The 18,184-nt window shown below is 39.1% G+C and overlaps 2 protein-coding genes across 2 annotated transcripts; both read left to right on the top strand.

Moving 5' to 3' along the window:
- The first annotated feature begins 407 nt into the window (after window positions 1–407).
- Window positions 408–3,947, top strand: LOC134653243 (brachyurin-like). The gene is made up of 5 exons (XM_063508569.1): window positions 408–632; window positions 1,942–2,215; window positions 2,526–2,624; window positions 3,160–3,356; window positions 3,820–3,947. The coding sequence occupies exons 1-5, from the start codon at window positions 408–410 to the stop codon at window positions 3,922–3,924; spliced, it is 900 nt and encodes a 299-aa protein (XP_063364639.1). The 3' UTR covers window positions 3,925–3,947.
- Window positions 3,948–9,981: 6,034 nt separating this feature from the next.
- On the top strand, window positions 9,982–13,521 carry LOC134653245 (brachyurin-like). The gene is made up of 5 exons (XM_063508570.1): window positions 9,982–10,206; window positions 11,516–11,789; window positions 12,100–12,198; window positions 12,734–12,930; window positions 13,394–13,521. Exons 1-5 carry the CDS (start codon window positions 9,982–9,984, stop codon window positions 13,496–13,498), a joined length of 900 nt encoding a protein of 299 aa, XP_063364640.1. The 3' UTR covers window positions 13,499–13,521.
- Window positions 13,522–18,184: the final 4,663 nt, after the last annotated feature.

The following is an 18,184-nucleotide window of genomic DNA, read 5'->3' on the forward strand; positions in this document are numbered from 1 at the left end:
GTGAAAGGCATCATTTCAGCCTCGGGCTATTGGCGCTCTCACTGCGTTCGAGCACCTAACTACCTCGGCAGAAATGAGTGCCTGGCACCCCTTGATTTTCATCTTCTTTTTCTTCTTCAGGTGCATCTCTAACTAGTGAAGATTAACAGTCAACTTGGCATATTTTTGTTTGTCCTTAATTGACGAGGCGAAAGAGTCCGGCCACCCTTTGAATCCCGGTCCATTCTAAATAAAAATATAAATTGCCGCCTCATTTTTTGAAGTCGGTTAGTAAAATAAAAATATATTAAAAGACAGCCCTGAATAAAAGATTAGGTTCGTCAATTATCATGGTAATGCCGATAACAACATTATATAAATCAAAGTTTGTTTAAGATTTACCATATTCCGATTATCATTGAATAAGAATGCGGGTTCTGTTGTTCGGTTTGGCTCTAGTGGCGGTGGCGGCAGCCTCGGTGCTGCCCGCAGCCGAGCCGGTCCTGCGGTACCACGACGCCGTGGGCATCCCTCACGCGGCCAGGATCAAGGAAGTGGAAGACCGGTACTTCGCCAACCATGATGAAGACGCGCCACTGGACCCTCGCATCGTGGGAGGAGTTGTTTCTGGAACCGGTGCTCATCCTTACTTGGTTAGTCATTTATGTGACAAATTAGATGCGTTATTCACTCGGCTTTCATTGTTTTGACAAGTGTTTATACAGGGTGCTTCCTGTAACAGGAGCAATAAATTAAACTAAAGGATGTAGGTACTCCTTAAACTGACCAACATTTGTTCAGCAACTTTTAAAAATTATGAATCCTTTAGAATTCCTCTTTTTCATACAAAATAAATATTGCCTTCAATATACGCTGACATCAGTGTGTTTGACGTTGCTTGTCACGCTTTAAACATAACAAAATTTGCAAATAACCCGTGTTTTGATTTTTATTACACTTTTAAGTTTATTCTAAGACGCAATGTGTCTTAGAATAAACTTAAAAGTGTAATAAAAATCAAAACACGAGTTATTTTCAAAAGTTGCTGAACAAATGTTGGTCAGTTTGAGGAGTACAGCCTACAGTTTAATTTATTGCTCCTGTTATAGGAAGCACCCTGTATAACAACGCAATATGTTCTTAGAAAAATAATATAAAAGTAGGTAGGTACCTAGGTAAGTAAGTAGTTCAGTACCGACACACAGTACAATATACCGACGTATCATGACACTAATGTCATGATACGTCGGTATATTGTTTCCTTATGGGTAAATAAGTTTAAAAGATATGAAGGAGGACTAGGTATCTTAGAGGATGCTGAAGAGAGTTAAACATTTTTAAATTATCTACCTACTGAACTACTACCTATCCTACCTACTATCACTTTAAAGTGGTGAAAACGTTCGAAAGGTTTTGATAGCCCCGAAGCCCCGTTAATAAAAACTGCTGGTGGAGACAATCGCTATCACTTCGCCATCGAATCGCTTTACGTCTCTCTATCACTCTTCCATGCATATTAGTGTGACAGTGACGGTTGCGTTTCGTTCACTACGGAGTATTAGCGATTGGCATGTTGCCTACGGGGCCTGAACTGCGATAGGCGTCCAGGGTATCTTAGGCATAAAAGTGGGTCGGAAGTTCAAATCCCACACGAAACAATGATTTATGCAATTATGTGACATGTGATCATATAGAAGACTCTATTTAGTACTTTTAAAAGATAAAACAATTTAATACATAGGTAGTACAGTACAGTCAGTAAAACTATTTGCTTAACACCCCTCCATACAAATACCTCTGTATGTATGCGGTGTAGGGTAGCTCAGCTAGAATGCGACGGCGGCGGCAATGCTCATCTGACTGTGACCATCCACTACACCGACCGTACCGCTGCACTCGAGCCAGCTTCTTAATCGGATCTAGTACAAATAGTACAATCCATTTAGCATGGTGTTTTTCTAGGGCGGACTCGTCATCACCTTCGCCAACGTAGCTGGCCAATCCGCCTGCGGCTCGTCACTCCTCACCGCCAACCGGCTGGTCACCGCGGCGCACTGCTGGTTCGACGGCGCTAACCAAGCCCGAGAGTTCGAGGTGGTCCTGGGCTCTGATTTTCTGTTCTACGGTGGCACGAGGATAACTACGTCGCAGGTTACCATGCATTCGTCGTGGAACCCCGCAACGCTCGCCAATGATGTAGCTATGATCTATCTGACTACGAATGTAGCTTTCTCAAGTAAGATATTGTAATGCCTACCTACATTACCTTCTTTGCTTCTACTATGTTATTTTTTTTTATATCATTAACTTTTAATGCACTATAAAACGCTTTTAATGCAATATAATGCGCTTTCCGTACCTCTTTGGGTGGCAATGATAATACTATTAAAACTTTGTAAAAAAATGTGTGCAAATAAACCCTCGGAGCGCGAGTCCGACTCACAATTGGGTTTTTTTGTGAATGTTCATTCATCATTAATAAGCTGGGACGAGGTAACTAAGGTAAATATGACTACGTATTCAAATTGGACCTGTTTTTGTTTCAGCTATCGTCCAGCCCGTCGCCTTGCCATCCACCACCCAAATATGGGACCAATTTGTGGGCCTGTGGGGGACTGCTTCTGGATATGGCAAGACCAACGACTGTGAGTGACGTAGGAAGAACAATCAATCTATAATTATAGGCTATCAAAATCATAAATCTTTTCTGTAAATAAAGTAGGTAAACTTAGTAGAAAAGCTTACTTTAAATTTCCTTGTGGATTTACAGAGCATACAATTTACGTGACACACAGTCGTTTGAGAGCTGGGGCCTTACCATGATTGCGTGATTGCATGAATTGCGATTCTCTTTAGGACCTAAACTGAATCGCAATAGAGACATCATGGTAAGGCCTGTACCTATGTTACGTGAATATTAGTGTAAAATTTGCGTCCACGAAAGTTTGCATTTTAGATACGACAAGCATTTCCATCGTTTTGAGTAATAAAATTATCTAGTGATGTAGACCGTACAAATTTGAAATGTTCATCCGAGGTTGTGAAGCAGAATTTTTAAACTTTTTAAACTGACGAAGCCTGCGTTGCGGATATAAAAGTATGATGGTCTCTAAAGCATTATGTGCGATTGCCAAGTCATTATAACTTAACAAACTTATTAATTGAACTTAATTCTTATAGTACAAACCGGTGTGACAACTGCCACCGTGGTGAGCCAAGTGTCCCTGCAAGTGATCTCGGTGGCGCAGTGCCAACTGTCCTTCGGTCACTGGGTTCTCGACAGTAACATCTGCACCAACGGTATCGGCGGCGTCGGCATTTGCGGCGGCGACTCTGGCGGCCCGCTGGTCGTTAATTCCAACGGACAGAACGTTTTGGTAAGTGGTGACGGTGATACAACGTTCATACTAGCTATTAATTTCGCCCGCACCAATCAATTTTAAAAACTGAACAACACCTACGGCGTGTCTATGTCAACGAAATCAATCATAAGGATATATACTCTGACATGCCAATTTCGCCTGTAGAATAAGGGGACAAATTTGAAATATGTAGGCTGTAGGCGCAAAGGATCGATGCCCCATACCTACAAATTTCCTTTCCTTTTTATACTGTCTAAGTTGGCTTGCCAGAGTAGGTATCTACATTACCTACCAACCCAACCTCTATAATCTACTATAGGTACAGTGGCTTGAAGTATTTTTTGTGCGGTAAGCTGCAGAGATAACTGACCCCCTTGTAAACAAGTTTCTATGCAATGGGATTACTTTACATGCGACTATGTAATGTAGAACTCCTTTGTAACTCAAGACCTAAAATTAATATTATGTGACATTCCAGGTGGGCATCAGCTCGTTTGTAGCCGCAGCCGGTTGCCAGCTCGGCCACCCCTCGGCCTTCGCCAGGGTCACCAGCTTCTACAGCTTCATAGTCAGCCATCTGTAAACCTGACCCGTCTTGAACGAATATTTCGGTAAGGTCGTGGTCTCCGGTGGACGCAAAGGTTCCATTACATTAACGCGTAGGTATTTTTGTGCCGTCGGCGTCAAAGACCGACCCTAAAAGTGATAATACTAGGTCAAAGGTAAACTCTTCTAGAGCAAATGTTGCTAGTTTTAATTGACTGTATAAACATGTTGTACCAGTGAAGGTATATTATTTTATTTTTTTGTATTTTATTTCTTTTTGCCCTAACTACTTAAACTCATACTTAACCAACGCCTCTGTGTCCTTGCAGCAGAACTGCTGAATGGCGCAGTCAGTTAAAGCTAGGTACGTATGTAATTTCTACATACGAGGGGCGTTCAAAATATTCTCGGTATTGATATCTTACGACCTCTTCTAAAATTTCTTTCGTTACTGGCCGCTAAGGTTTATTCATTGACATTAAAAAAAAGTATAATTCGAACCGAGATAGTCTTTTGTTTTTTTGCAATTGCTGAACAAACATGAACATCCTGTGCGAATTGACAATGTTAACTAAATTAGAACATCGATGCGTGATAAAATTCTTGACAAAACAGGGTAAAAATCAAAAAACCATAAAAGAGGAAATGGATTGTGTTTACCGTGAGTCTGCTCCTTCTTTATCTACCATTCAAAAGTGGTCAAGCGAGTTTAAACGCGGAAGGGAGAGTATTGAAGATGACCCTAGACCTGGCCGGCCTGTAGTAGCTACTTCACAAGAAAATATTGATAAAGTGGAAAAACTTATATTGGAAGATGGTCGAGTGAAGGTAAAATCTATAGCACAAGTAACCAATCTCTCTATTGGTACCGTACATGATATTATACATGACCATCTTAATATGTCAAAAGTAAGTGCAAGATGGGTTCCGCGAATGCTGACTCGGCTTCAAAAAGACATGCGTGTAGCTTGTTGTTCCAATTTTATTGACCTGTGCGGTGAAAATCCTGATGAGGTGCTGCAAAGAATAGTTACTGGAGATGAAACCTGGGTTCATCATTATGACCCAGAGAGTAAACAAGAGTCCATGCAGTGGCACATTAAGGGTTCAGCTCATCCCAAGAAGTTGAAGGTCATCCCTTCAGCTGGCAAGGTCATGGCCACGATATTTTGGGATTGTGAAGGAGTATTACTAATCGATTATAAAGAAAAAGGTGTAAATATCACAGGACAGTACTACGCTAACATTCTACGTCAATTAAAGGATGTAATTAAAGAAAAGAGGCGAGGAAAGTTAACCAAAGGTATTCTGCTTCTGCATGACAACGCCCCTGTCCATACTGCTCATATTGCCAAGGCAGCTATTGTTGAACGTGGGTTTAAAACTGTTACTCACCCACCGTATAGTCCGGACTTAGCCCCCAGCGACTTCTTTTTGCTCCCCAATCTTAAAAAGGATCTGCGTGGAAATAAATTTTCTGACGATGAAGCATTGAAGGCGGCAGTGGAGGAGCATTTTTACACGAAAGATAAAAAATATTTTTACGAGGGATTAAAAAAAATAATTGATCGATCTTTTGAGTGTATGAACATAGGGGGGGAGTATATTGAAAAATAAAAATATCAAACTTTTCGTACTTGTTTGTTTTCATTCTCATACCGAGAATATTTTGAATACCCCTCGTATGTAGATAATGTAGGCCTACATTAGGTAACGATATTTGATTATTTAGATTTTCAATACATATTAGAACAAATTAAATTATTTTCAGAAAATATTTTAATTTTTGTTTTGTTTCAAGTAGAAACACTACTAATATAAATTATAAACAAGGTATAGCTGGTCAACCAAATTTTGTCAGTAAAAAAGGCGCGAAATTCAAATTTTCTATGGGACGATATCCATTCGCGCCTACATTTTTCAAATTTGCCGTTTTTTTCTACTGTCAAGATCTGGTTACAGTGTATTACTAAAAGAAATTAAAAACTAGCTTAAATCTAAAATAGGCCCTTGAGGCATTGTACCAAGGATGCTGGCGACATTTCCTCGCTGTATCGCAATGCTAATACGTTGTGCGAGGTAGCCGCCAGCTCTTCGGTCACCAGTTACGTCGACCAGACGCCTCGCGATTTCTGCGAACAACTTATGCGCGCTGGGACCCCATGGACCTAGAGTTTCAACTCCAAATGGTACAAAATGGTACTCTCCACCGAGGCTCTTATATTTGTTACGTTTTAAAATACCGGCGCTTTCCGCCGCCCCGCCCGCTTTTACATTAGTCCGTAATTATAAACTAGTAGTAGGTAGTTTTTCTTAGTATATGACATTTATTTCAGTTTATTTACATTTTGTATTTTCCATTGACTCATTGGCTGTGAGATAATAAATTGATATAATCGACTAATTACAGATATAATTATCAGAAACAGATTATCAACCAGTTCGTTAGTAAATACACGTGAAATGATCGTCAGAGGATTTAAAGACGAATAATAATCTTATTGTGTGTAGTAATTGAATCTTTTATTGTGCCGGTAATTGATAAAGTGTAAAAAAATGTTACAAATAATACTTCTGTCAGTTGAGTACGATGCCGGTGTTTCTGCTGATCTTTACTTAATATATATTATATACGATTGTTCAGTCAGTAGTCAATAGTAGCCTACCTATATGCCCATTTAGAAAAGTATTTGAGGGTGGCAGATAATTTTGGCGCGTTGTTCCATACGCTACTAGTGTTGTTGAACGTTCAACAAAGCAAGCAGTAAAGTTTGTCTAGACCAATGACAATATATCTAAGGACCGGCCTTACGGGCCATAAGAATGGGGCTAATTATGATGAATTGACGTACCTAATCTTCTATTGAATTATTATCCCCAGAATTAATCTGATTTTTGATAACATTATGTCAGTATTTATGCTTTCTGGAGTAAATGGAAATTGGCTCTTCATTTAATTACCTACCTAGTTATGTATATTAAGTTTGTATGCACTAATAAACCATTAAAAAAAATTACCTACCTATAATATTAATTGTCTCATGTAATTTCAGCTACATAAATACTATATTATGAGGGTTTCGAAGCCAAAATGCCAAAAACGGAACCCTTGTATTTAGTTTCGTTTTGTCCGTCTCCGTCCGATGTCCCAGCCATTATTATTCGAAATACCTAAGCTAGTGCCTAAGCTATATTCAAATGAAATTTGGAACATGTATTTTGTGAGCCTCTACTTAGTTTAGAAATTAAACATTTAAAAAATGTATGGTGGGGGTGGGTGGGGGGCTAGTCTTTCCATTTGGTAAAACTGGTTGGTAGAAAACTGGACTTCAATGTAGGTATGTACCTAATGGTAAGCTTTTTATTAGGTTCTGAGCATGTTTTGTGGGATTACATTATTTAATAAGCTCAGGTACATTTTACAGTCGGTTAAAGGTCAAAGTTTTTAACTTTTAATTTATGACATTGCATGCGTTCTGTGCAAACATTTACGTTGTTATTGACAACGCTCATGCGCTTTAACAAAATACATATAAGGAAACATTTTTACTGCCAAAAATAGTAAATTACCACCAAAATTAAAACTCCATTCTGATGTGAAATTACTTATAACCAATGTTTACACCTTGCTTTCCTATATCTATTCTCCAAATCCCAGAAATCGCGAAGCGTCTGGTTGACGTAACTGGTGACCGAAGAGCTGGCGGCTATCTCGCACAACGTATCAGCATTGCGATACAGCGAGGAAATGTCGCCAGCATCCAAGGTACAATGCCTCAAGGGCCTATTTTAGATTTAAGCTAGTTTTTAATTTCTTTTAGTAATACACTGTATATATCTTGTTTGTAAATAAATGATTATTTTTCTCTAAACAAATCCCTAACCTAACACCGCGTGAGGGATGCCCACGGCGTCGTGATATTCGTGATACCCCAGGGTTGGCTCCGCTGTTGGCGGCACCGTGGCCGCCGTCGCCGCCACTAGGGCCAAGCCAAACCAACCAACAAAAGCGCACGCATTTTAGCTAAATGATGGTAAATGTTAAACAAACTGATTTATATGTCTAACATTGTTATCAGCATTAGCATGATGAACTGATAATCGATATGCTTAATCTTTTATTTGATGAATACGCGCATCACAGAAAATGACAGTACATCATGACTGAATGCCTGCTTAACTTATTACAGACCCAGCCGACCAGAGCGAACGAAGTACCTTAATAGCTGTCTGGACGATTTATAGCGAACGCCAACTAGCATTTGTTGACGTTCGCCAACGATCCGGAGCTTCGGCCGAATTTAGCAAAGACGGTTCACCGAAGACCAACGAACAAACGCTTAGTTAACAATTCTACTATTTATGTCGTTAGATGTAAATGTATTGAGTAATTAATAACTAGGTACGTATGTCTTTTTTTTCACATTTGCCCTTTTTGTAACGTAGGTAAAAAGTAAGAAAATAAGAATTTGTTTATTTTATAACTCTAAACATAAACGAAAGGAATCTTATCTACAAAATTGATATGATAATTCGAATCAGTTTTATCTGTATTCTGATTGAAATTTCCACGATTGTTGAACTAATCAGGATATAATTACGTATGAGATAACCCGATAATTCAAACCTTCCATCGTGAAATTCGTGAAGAACGACACGCGTAACTTCGCACCCAAAACGTCGGAGGTTATTTTAAAATTTGTCCCTAAGGACCCTAAGAAGTAAGAACTAACAGCTAAAAGACATTTGGTTTTCCATGGTAAATAGCCATCCATATGTAGGTAGGTACCTGTGTTAAAAAAACCGGCCAAGTGCGAGTCGGACTCGCGCACGGAGGGTTCCGCACCATCAACAGCAAAAAAATCGTGTTTGTTGTATGGGAGCCCCCCTTAAATATAAATCATTTGTGAAAGTTTCCACTGTCTAGCTATCGCGGTTCATGAGATACAGCCTGGTGACAGACGGACGGACGGACGGACAGCGAAGTCTTAGTAATAGGGTCCTGTTTTTTACCCTTTGGGTACGGAACCCTAAAAATGAAAATAATGTAGTTATTGTTTAACAAACTTCGATTTGCCTATAGGTATGACGTTATTATCATTCGTATTAGCATAATGAGTTGATAGTGTGTAGCTTATCTTCAAATTATATTCAAACGAATAAGGTACTTAGGTAGGTATTTATAGATATTCTGTATTTGACAATAACAAATCGACTAGACGACGATTTTTGCTTTTCAAGCTACTGAAATCAAAAGCAAGTCAATATCTATATAATTCTCATGTACCTACTTATTAGAATAAATTACTGTGTAGTAGAGCGTAGAGCAATAAAGATGTTTTCATTTCGAATGCTCTGAAAGAGGGTCATTGTTGTTCTAAAAGGTGTGCAGAAAATGATACGTTTCTGCACTAGAGCATTTTAGGTTCCAAACTAAGTACGATTTTATTAATTTTTTACGATAAAAACTTGAAATTTGAGTTTGAATGGATTTGTTATACAATTTCCATTCTGATATTTGACTCCCCATTCCATAAATAACGATACTTTTGCCTAAATTGTTAATTGAAAGACAAGTATGTACCTTAAAAAATACTAAGTATACAAATTTATACATAGTCACGTTTTAAAAAAAATGCATTTTACTTTCCTCGTATTCGAAATGAAAAGTAGAGGGTTTAACTCGGGTGAAAGGCATCATTTCAGCCTCGGGCTATTGGCGCTCTCACTGCGTTCGAGCACCTAACTACCTCGGCAGAAATGAGTGCCTGGCACCCCTTGATTTTCATCTTCTTTTTCTTCTTCAGGTGCATCTCTAACTAGTGAAGATTAACAGTCAACTTGGCATATTTTTGTTTGTCCTTAATTGACGAGGCGAAAGAGTCCGGCCACCCTTTGAATCCCGGTCCATTCTAAATAAAAATATAAATTGCCGCCTCATTTTTTGAAGTCGGTTAGTAAAATAAAAATATATTAAAAGACAGCCCTGAATAAAAGATTAGGTTCGTCAATTATCATGGTAATGCCGATAACAACATTATATAAATCAAAGTTTGTTTAAGATTTACCATATTCCGATTATCATTGAATAAGAATGCGGGTTCTGTTGTTCGGTTTGGCTCTAGTGGCGGTGGCGGCAGCCTCGGTGCTGCCCGCAGCCGAGCCGGTCCTGCGGTACCACGACGCCGTGGGCATCCCTCACGCGGCCAGGATCAAGGAAGTGGAAGACCGGTACTTCGCCAACCATGATGAAGACGCGCCACTGGACCCTCGCATCGTGGGAGGAGTTGTTTCTGGAACCGGTGCTCATCCTTACTTGGTTAGTCATTTATGTGACAAATTAGATGCGTTATTCACTCGGCTTTCATTGTTTTGACAAGTGTTTATACAGGGTGCTTCCTGTAACAGGAGCAATAAATTAAACTAAAGGATGTAGGTACTCCTTAAACTGACCAACATTTGTTCAGCAACTTTTAAAAATTATGAATCCTTTAGAATTCCTCTTTTTCATACAAAATAAATATTGCCTTCAATATACGCTGACATCAGTGTGTTTGACGTTGCTTGTCACGCTTTAAACATAACAAAATTTGCAAATAACCCGTGTTTTGATTTTTATTACACTTTTAAGTTTATTCTAAGACGCAATGTGTCTTAGAATAAACTTAAAAGTGTAATAAAAATCAAAACACGAGTTATTTTCAAAAGTTGCTGAACAAATGTTGGTCAGTTTGAGGAGTACAGCCTACAGTTTAATTTATTGCTCCTGTTATAGGAAGCACCCTGTATAACAACGCAATATGTTCTTAGAAAAATAATATAAAAGTAGGTAGGTACCTAGGTAAGTAAGTAGTTCAGTACCGACACACAGTACAATATACCGACGTATCATGACACTAATGTCATGATACGTCGGTATATTGTTTCCTTATGGGTAAATAAGTTTAAAAGATATGAAGGAGGACTAGGTATCTTAGAGGATGCTGAAGAGAGTTAAACATTTTTAAATTATCTACCTACTGAACTACTACCTATCCTACCTACTATCACTTTAAAGTGGTGAAAACGTTCGAAAGGTTTTGATAGCCCCGAAGCCCCGTTAATAAAAACTGCTGGTGGAGACAATCGCTATCACTTCGCCATCGAATCGCTTTACGTCTCTCTATCACTCTTCCATGCATATTAGTGTGACAGTGACGGTTGCGTTTCGTTCACTACGGAGTATTAGCGATTGGCATGTTGCCTACGGGGCCTGAACTGCGATAGGCGTCCAGGGTATCTTAGGCATAAAAGTGGGTCGGAAGTTCAAATCCCACACGAAACAATGATTTATGCAATTATGTGACATGTGATCATATAGAAGACTCTATTTAGTACTTTTAAAAGATAAAACAATTTAATACATAGGTAGTACAGTACAGTCAGTAAAACTATTTGCTTAACACCCCTCCATACAAATACCTCTGTATGTATGCGGTGTAGGGTAGCTCAGCTAGAATGCGACGACGGCGGCAATGCTCATCTGACTGTGACCATCCACTACACCGACCGTACCGCTGCACTCGAGCCAGCTTCTTAATCGGATCTAGTACAAATAGTACAATCCATTTAGCATGGTGTTTTTCTAGGGCGGACTCGTCATCACCTTCGCCAACGTAGCTGGCCAATCCGCCTGCGGCTCGTCACTCCTCACCGCCAACCGGCTGGTCACCGCGGCGCACTGCTGGTTCGACGGCGCTAACCAAGCCCGAGAGTTCGAGGTGGTCCTGGGCTCTGATTTTCTGTTCTACGGTGGCACGAGGATAACTACGTCGCAGGTTACCATGCATTCGTCGTGGAACCCCGCAACGCTCGCCAATGATGTAGCTATGATCTATCTGACTACGAATGTAGCTTTCTCAAGTAAGATATTGTAATGCCTACCTACATTACCTTCTTTGCTTCTACTATGTTATTTTTTTTTATATCATTAACTTTTAATGCACTATAAAACGCTTTTAATGCAATATAATGCGCTTTCCGTACCTCTTTGGGTGGCAATGATAATACTATTAAAACTTTGTAAAAAAATGTGTGCAAATAAACCCTCGGAGCGCGAGTCCGACTCACAATTGGGTTTTTTTGTGAATGTTCATTCATCATTAATAAGCTGGGACGAGGTAACTAAGGTAAATATGACTACGTATTCAAATTGGACCTGTTTTTGTTTCAGCTATCGTCCAGCCCGTCGCCTTGCCATCCACCACCCAAATATGGGACCAATTTGTGGGCCTGTGGGGGACTGCTTCTGGATATGGCAAGACCAACGACTGTGAGTGACGTAGGAAGAACAATCAATCTATAATTATAGGCTATCAAAATCATAAATCTTTTCTGTAAATAAAGTAGGTAAACTTAGTAGAAAAGCTTACTTTAAATTTCCTTGTGGATTTACAGAGCATACAATTTACGTGACACACAGTCGTTTGAGAGCTGGGGCCTTACCATGATTGCGTGATTGCATGAATTGCGATTCTCTTTAGGACCTAAACTGAATCGCAATAGAGACATCATGGTAAGGCCTGTACCTATGTTACGTGAATATTAGTGTAAAATTTGCGTCCACGAAAGTTTGCATTTTAGATACGACAAGCATTTCCATCGTTTTGAGTAATAAAATTATCTAGTGATGTAGACCGTACAAATTTGAAATGTTCATCCGAGGTTGTGAAGCAGAATTTTTAAACTTTTTAAACTGACGAAGCCTGCGTTGCGGATATAAAAGTATGATGGTCTCTAAAGCATTATGTGCGATTGCCAAGTCATTATAACTTAACAAACTTATTAATTGAACTTAATTCTTATAGTACAAACCGGTGTGACAACTGCCACCGTGGTGAGCCAAGTGTCCCTGCAAGTGATCTCGGTGGCGCAGTGCCAACTGTCCTTCGGTCACTGGGTTCTCGACAGTAACATCTGCACCAACGGTATCGGCGGCGTCGGCATTTGCGGCGGCGACTCTGGCGGCCCGCTGGTCGTTAATTCCAACGGACAGAACGTTTTGGTAAGTGGTGACGGTGATACAACGTTCATACTAGCTATTAATTTCGCCCGCACCAATCAATTTTAAAAACTGAACAACACCTACGGCGTGTCTATGTCAACGAAATCAATCATAAGGATATATACTCTGACATGCCAATTTCGCCTGTAGAATAAGGGGACAAATTTGAAATATGTAGGCTGTAGGCGCAAAGGATCGATGCCCCATACCTACAAATTTCCTTTCCTTTTTATACTGTCTAAGTTGGCTTGCCAGAGTAGGTATCTACATTACCTACCAACCCAACCTCTATAATCTACTATAGGTACAGTGGCTTGAAGTATTTTTTGTGCGGTAAGCTGCAGAGATAACTGACCCCCTTGTAAACAAGTTTCTATGCAATGGGATTACTTTACATGCGACTATGTAATGTAGAACTCCTTTGTAACTCAAGACCTAAAATTAATATTATGTGACATTCCAGGTGGGCATCAGCTCGTTTGTAGCCGCAGCCGGTTGCCAGCTCGGCCACCCCTCGGCCTTCGCCAGGGTCACCAGCTTCTACAGCTTCATAGTCAGCCATCTGTAAACCTGACCCGTCTTGAACGAATATTTCGGTAAGGTCGTGGTCTCCGGTGGACGCAAAGGTTCCATTACATTAACGCGTAGGTATTTTTGTGCCGTCGGCGTCAAAGACCGACCCTAAAAGTGATAATACTAGGTCAAAGGTAAACTCTTCTAGAGCAAATGTTGCTAGTTTTAATTGACTGTATAAACATGTTGTACCAGTGAAGGTATATTATTTTATTTTTTTGTATTTTATTTCTTTTTGCCCTAACTACTTAAACTCATACTTAACCAACGCCTCTGTGTCCTTGCAGCAGAACTGCTGAATGGCGCAGTCAGTTAAAGCTAGGTACGTATGTAATTTCTACATACGAGGGGCGTTCAAAATATTCTCGGTATTGATATCTTACGACCTCTTCTAAAATTTCTTTCGTTACTGGCCGCTAAGGTTTATTCATTGACATTAAAAAAAAGTATAATTCGAACCGAGATAGTCTTTTGTTTTTTTGCAATTGCTGAACAAACATGAACATCCTGTGCGAATTGACAATGTTAACTAAATTAGAACATCGATGCGTGATAAAATTCTTGACAAAACAGGGTAAAAATCAAAAAACCATAAAAGAGGAAATGGATTGTGTTTACCGTGAGTCTGCTCCTTCTTTATCTACCATTCAAAAGTGGTCAAGCGAGTTTAAACGCGGAAGGGAGAGTATTGAAGATGACCCTAGACCTGGCCGGCCTGTAGTAGCTACTTCACAAGAAAATATTGATAAAGTGGAAAAACTTATATTGGAAGATGGTCGAGTGAAGGTAAAATCTATAGCACAAGTAACCAATCTCTCTATTGGTACCGTACATGATATTATACATGACCATCTTAATATGTCAAAAGTAAGTGCAAGATGGGTTCCGCGAATGCTGACTCGGCTTCAAAAAGACATGCGTGTAGCTTGTTGTTCCAATTTTATTGACCTGTGCGGTGAAAATCCTGATGAGGTGCTGCAAAGAATAGTTACTGGAGATGAAACCTGGGTTCATCATTATGACCCAGAGAGTAAACAAGAGTCCATGCAGTGGCACATTAAGGGTTCAGCTCATCCCAAGAAGTTGAAGGTCATCCCTTCAGCTGGCAAGGTCATGGCCACGATATTTTGGGATTGTGAAGGAGTATTACTAATCGATTATAAAGAAAAAGGTGTAAATATCACAGGACAGTACTACGCTAACATTCTACGTCAATTAAAGGATGTAATTAAAGAAAAGAGGCGAGGAAAGTTAACCAAAGGTATTCTGCTTCTGCATGACAACGCCCCTGTCCATACTGCTCATATTGCCAAGGCAGCTATTGTTGAACGTGGGTTTAAAACTGTTACTCACCCACCGTATAGTCCGGACTTAGCCCCCAGCGACTTCTTTTTGCTCCCCAATCTTAAAAAGGATCTGCGTGGAAATAAATTTTCTGACGATGAAGCATTGAAGGCGGCAGTGGAGGAGCATTTTTACACGAAAGATAAAAAATATTTTTACGAGGGATTAAAAAAAATAATTGATCGATCTTTTGAGTGTATGAACATAGGGGGGGAGTATATTGAAAAATAAAAATATCAAACTTTTCGTACTTGTTTGTTTTCATTCTCATACCGAGAATATTTTGAATACCCCTCGTATGTAGATAATGTAGGCCTACATTAGGTAACGATATTTGATTATTTAGATTTTCAATACATATTAGAACAAATTAAATTATTTTCAGAAAATATTTTAATTTTTGTTTTGTTTCAAGTAGAAACACTACTAATATAAATTATAAACAAGGTATAGCTGGTCAACCAAATTTTGTCAGTAAAAAAGGCGCGAAATTCAAATTTTCTATGGGACGATATCCATTCGCGCCTACATTTTTCAAATTTGCCGTTTTTTTCTACTGTCAAGATCTGGTTACAGTGTATTACTAAAAGAAATTAAAAACTAGCTTAAATCTAAAATAGGCCCTTGAGGCATTGTACCAAGGATGCTGGCGACATTTCCTCGCTGTATCGCAATGCTAATACGTTGTGCGAGGTAGCCGCCAGCTCTTCGGTCACCAGTTACGTCGACCAGACGCCTCGCGATTTCTGCGAACAACTTATGCGCGCTGGGACCCCATGGACCTAGAGTTTCAACTCCAAATGGTACAAAATGGTACTCTCCACCGAGGCTCTTATATTTGTTACGTTTTAAAATACCGGCGCTTTCCGCCGCCCCGCCCGCTTTTACATTAGTCCGTAATTATAAACTAGTAGTAGGTAGTTTTTCTTAGTATATGACATTTATTTCAGTTTATTTACATTTTGTATTTTCCATTGACTCATTGGCTGTGAGATAATAAATTGATATAATCGACTAATTACAGATATAATTATCAGAAACAGATTATCAACCAGTTCGTTAGTAAATACACGTGAAATGATCGTCAGAGGATTTAAAGACGAATAATAATCTTATTGTGTGTAGTAATTGAATCTTTTATTGTGCCGGTAATTGATAAAGTGTAAAAAAATGTTACAAATAATACTTCTGTCAGTTGAGTACGATGCCGGTGTTTCTGCTGATCTTTACTTAATATATATTATATACGATTGTTCAGTCAGTAGTCAATAGTAGCCTACCTATATGCCCATTTAGAAAAGTATTTGAGGGTGGCAGATAATTTTGGCGCGTTGTTCCATACGCTACTAGTGTTGTTGAACGTTCAACAAAGCAAGCAGTAAAGTTTGTCTAGACCAATGACAATATATCTAAGGACCGGCCTTACGGGCCATAAGAATGGGGCTAATTATGATGAATTGACGTACCTAATCTTCTATTGAATTATTATCCCCAGAATTAATCTGATTTTTGATAACATTATGTCAGTATTTATGCTTTCTGGAGTAAATGGAAATTGGCTCTTCATTTAATTACCTACCTAGTTATGTATATTAAGTTTGTATGCACTAATAAACCATTAAAAAAAATTACCTACCTATAATATTAATTGTCTCATGTAATTTCAGCTACATAAATACTATATTATGAGGGTTTCGAAGCCAAAATGCCAAAAACGGAACCCTTGTATTTAGTTTCGTTTTGTCCGTCTCCGTCCGATGTCCCAGCCATTATTATTCGAAATACCTAAGCTAGTGCCTAAGCTATATTCAAATGAAATTTGGAACATGTATTTTGTGAGCCTCTACTTAGTTTAGAAATTAAACATTTAAAAAATGTATGGTGGGGGTGGGTGGGGGGCTAGTCTTTCCATTTGGTAAAACTGGTTGGTAGAAAACTGGACTTCAATGTAGGTATGTACCTAATGGTAAGCTTTTTATTAGGTTCTGAGCATGTTTTGTGGGATTACATTATTTAATAAGCTCAGGTACATTTTACAGTCGGTTAAAGGTCAAAGTTTTTAACTTTTAATTTATGACATTGCATGCGTTCTGTGCAAACATTTACGTTGTTATTGACAACGCTCATGCGCTTTAACAAAATACATATAAGGAAACATTTTTACTGCCAAAAATAGTAAATTACCACCAAAATTAAAACTCCATTCTGATGTGAAATTACTTATAACCAATGTTTACACCTTGCTTTCCTATATCTATTCTCCAAATCCCAGAAATCGCGAAGCGTCTGGTTGACGTAACTGGTGACCGAAGAGCTGGCGGCTATCTCGCACAACGTATCAGCATTGCGATACAGCGAGGAAATGTCGCCAGCATCCAAGGTACAATGCCTCAAGGGCCTATTTTAGATTTAAGCTAGTTTTTAATTTCTTTTAGTAATACACTGTATATATCTTGTTTGTAAATAAATGATTATTTTTCTCTAAACAAATCCCTAACCTAACACCGCGTGAGGGATGCCCACGGCGTCGTGATATTCGTGATACCCCAGGGTTGGCTCCGCTGTTGGCGGCACCGTGGCCGCCGTCGCCGCCACTAGGGCCAAGCCAAACCAACCAACAAAAGCGCACGCATTTTAGCTAAATGATGGTAAATGTTAAACAAACTGATTTATATGTCTAACATTGTTATCAGCATTAGCATGATGAACTGATAATCGATATGCTTAATCTTTTATTTGATGAATACGCGCATCACAGAAAATGACAGTACATCATGACTGAATGCCTGCTTAACTTATTACAGACCCAGCCGACCAGAGCGAACGAAGTACCTTAATAGCTGTCTGGACGATTTATAGCGAACGCCAACTAGCATTTGTTGACGTTCGCCAACGATCCGGAGCTTCGGCCGAATTTAGCAAAGACGGTTCACCGAAGACCAACGAACAAACGCTTAGTTAACAATTCTACTATTTATGTCGTTAGATGTAAATGTATTGAGTAATTAATAACTAGGTACGTATGTCTTTTTTTTCACATTTGCCCTTTTTGTAACGTAGGTAAAAAGTAAGAAAATAAGAATTTGTTTATTTTATAACTCTAAACATAAACGAAAGGAATCTTATCTACAAAATTGATATGATAATTCGAATCAGTTTTATCTGTATTCTGATTGAAATTTCCACGATTGTTGAACTAATCAGGATATAATTACGTATGAGATAACCCGATAATTCAAACCTTCCATCGTGAAATTCGTGAAGAACGACACGCGTAACTTCGCACCCAAAACGTCGGAGGTTATTTTAAAATTTGTCCCTAAGGACCCTAAGAAGT

The sequence above is a fragment of the Cydia amplana genome, chromosome 13, assembly GCF_948474715.1.
Source record: "Cydia amplana chromosome 13, ilCydAmpl1.1, whole genome shotgun sequence".
NCBI lineage: Eukaryota > Metazoa > Arthropoda > Insecta > Lepidoptera > Tortricidae > Cydia > Cydia amplana.

Bases quoted from the DNA above. Each gene is read 5' to 3' on its own strand.
- LOC134653243 (XM_063508569.1), top strand. From the start codon at position 408: ATGCGGGTTCTGTTGTTCGGTTTGGCTCTAGTGGCGGTGGCGGCAGCC. The intron at 633-1,941 runs GTTAGTCATTTA...GTGTTTTTCTAG, and splicing joins CCGGTGCTCATCCTTACTTG to GGCGGACTCGTCATCACCTT. The intron at 2,625-3,159 runs GTGAGTGACGTA...TAATTCTTATAG, and splicing joins ATATGGCAAGACCAACGACT to TACAAACCGGTGTGACAACT.
- LOC134653245 (XM_063508570.1), top strand. From the start codon at position 9,982: ATGCGGGTTCTGTTGTTCGGTTTGGCTCTAGTGGCGGTGGCGGCAGCC. The intron at 11,790-12,099 runs GTAAGATATTGT...TTTTTGTTTCAG, and splicing joins TACGAATGTAGCTTTCTCAA to CTATCGTCCAGCCCGTCGCC. The intron at 12,931-13,393 runs GTAAGTGGTGAC...GTGACATTCCAG, and splicing joins CCAACGGACAGAACGTTTTG to GTGGGCATCAGCTCGTTTGT.